The sequence below is a fragment of the Sinocyclocheilus anshuiensis genome, unplaced genomic scaffold (assembly GCF_001515605.1).
Source record: "Sinocyclocheilus anshuiensis isolate Anshui unplaced genomic scaffold, SAMN03320099.WGS_v1.1 scaffold274, whole genome shotgun sequence".
Classification (NCBI taxonomy): domain Eukaryota; kingdom Metazoa; phylum Chordata; class Actinopteri; order Cypriniformes; family Cyprinidae; genus Sinocyclocheilus; species Sinocyclocheilus anshuiensis.
In genome coordinates this window covers 2,171,936-2,173,971 of record NW_015547698.1, presented here as the reverse complement: position 1 = coordinate 2,173,971, position 2,036 = coordinate 2,171,936, and the positions used below count along the sequence as shown (strand labels likewise).

At 40.7% G+C, this 2,036-nt stretch overlaps 1 protein-coding gene across 1 annotated transcript in view; it reads right to left on the bottom strand.

The window, feature by feature from the left end:
• Window positions 1-2,036, bottom strand: part of LOC107703713 (ubiquitin carboxyl-terminal hydrolase 34-like) — a 52,480-nt gene that overhangs the window by 11,449 nt on the left and 38,995 nt on the right. Inside the window, 4 exon segments of the mRNA XM_016506427.1 lie at window positions 1,046-1,200; window positions 1,287-1,361; window positions 1,676-1,844; window positions 2,002-2,034. Coding sequence (XP_016361913.1) covers window positions 1,046-1,200; window positions 1,287-1,361; window positions 1,676-1,844; window positions 2,002-2,034 — 432 coding nt within the window.

Here is a 2,036-nt window from a genome sequence, read left to right as displayed (position 1 = left end):
TTGTTTTGAGACTTTAGTCTTTGCAACTTTAGGGATCTTATCTATGCACAATCAGCTTGTAACACTCCAAAGAGAAAGGAAAACTTGAAATCGCATCATATGACCCCTTTAAAGACATGATGAATGTATCTATAAAAAGCTTTAAATGACTACAAAAGGAAATAATTCAAATCCAAAACAAAAAGTCTTATTATTATGTAATCCGTAAAGATGCATTTGTTTCTAAAGGCGCGTCCAATGATGAGATGGCGAGTCAGGATCATCAACTTCATCTTTGCGACACTGACTCATAAAACACTAGTTTATTAATAAATAATTCAAATATCTCACTATTTTCCCCCAACATATACATGGTAACTTTTGCAGCAAGCTTTAGCCATTTAGCATGCTCACGTCACGTTGCTGTGCGCCATGGTCACGAAAACTCACCACCAACATAGTCATGGTAATTTTTGCGGCAAGCTTTAGCCTATTTAGCGTGCTCACGTCACGTTGCTGTGCGCCATGGTCACGAAAACTCACCATTTGCATCTGTTTTTAAGCATTGTGGTTTAAAAACAAGCGATTTAAGCCATTGAAACGCAAATAACAGCATTATATGCGCGAGCTGTCTGTTTCTGAGCGTGATTTCTGCAATTGGGTCGGATCGAGGTCGGGTCATATTCACACCTTAAACTAACAGAGTTCGTTTGGAAGCGGACCGAGAACACCTCTTCAGCTGGGTCTCGGTGCGGTTGTTTGGTCCGCACCAGAGTGCGATTGCTGTATTCACACCTGCCAAAAAGGTCCGCACCAAGAGGGGAAACGAACTTGAGTTCGATTCAATCGAACCAAACAAGACAGGTGTGAATACACCCTAAAACAAAGCCTCGGTTAAAAAGAAAAAAGTACAAATGACTGATGCCAACAACACTACAGAAATTACTTTCAACAGCCCTAACACAGGTTTCATTTTCTTTAAAGGAATTTTGGGATGAAATATGATCCACTTGGGGTGAAATATGGTATGTTTTGTGAGATTAAAACCCAATTCTTCAGTGTGTACCTCTCGGATCTGGACTGCTCCACCAGCAGAGCTATGAGCGCGATCATCTTCTCAAGAGCGGCTGGCCTGTACTTCTCCTCCGCCAGTGAGAGGATGTCCTCCTCTTCATCCTCCTCACCCTCCTCCTCCTCCTCAGATAACACCTCCACCTGAGGCTGAGAGACAGAGAGATGGACGTGATGATCTGAGATCAGGGAATCCCTGAATCAGAGAAGATCAAGCCTGATGAGACGCCACTCACATTTTCAGGTCCTTTAGTGCCTATGTAGAAATGCACCATTATAGAAATGGCTTGCAAAGACAAGAGGAACTGACTCTGTGAAGACAAAAAGAAGAAAAAAATAAAGATGAAAACAAAAAAAAATAATGAACATACTTTAAAAATTGTCCAATTTTAGCAAATAATAAATAAATACCTAAAATGAAGCAAGTAAAATAAATAAGTAGGTACGTAAATAAATAAATAAGTAAAAAAAATAAAGTAAATAAATACATTAAGTAAGTAAAATAACTAAAGTAGATACATAAATAAAATGAAACAGAGCGCGGCTCAACCAATCAGAATTATCCGTTTTATAAAAATAAATAAATAAATAAATAAAAGTAGGCGAGTGAGTAAGTAGATGTAACCTCCTCTTCTCCCATTTTGGCAAACTCATAGAGGAAGGCAAAGTATTCAGTCAGATGTTTGCTGTGCGGCTTCACTCCGTGCTCCATGATTGACAGCAGCGTTTTGACGAACCGCGTCACACACGAGCGGCTGCCGATGTCCTCCACCGGCCCGTCCATATCATCAGAGCTGCAGACAGAGCAGAACAACAACAGCCAGCAGAAATTAGAAGGTTTATAGAACAATTCCCTATTTTCCTGACAGTATAACAGCACATGGCTTTGAAGACATGAGGAAAGGATGTTATTTGGCTCCAGAGGAAGACAAAAAGGGATGCATCACACACCCGTCCTCCATGCCCGGCTGCAGGTACAGGTGAGC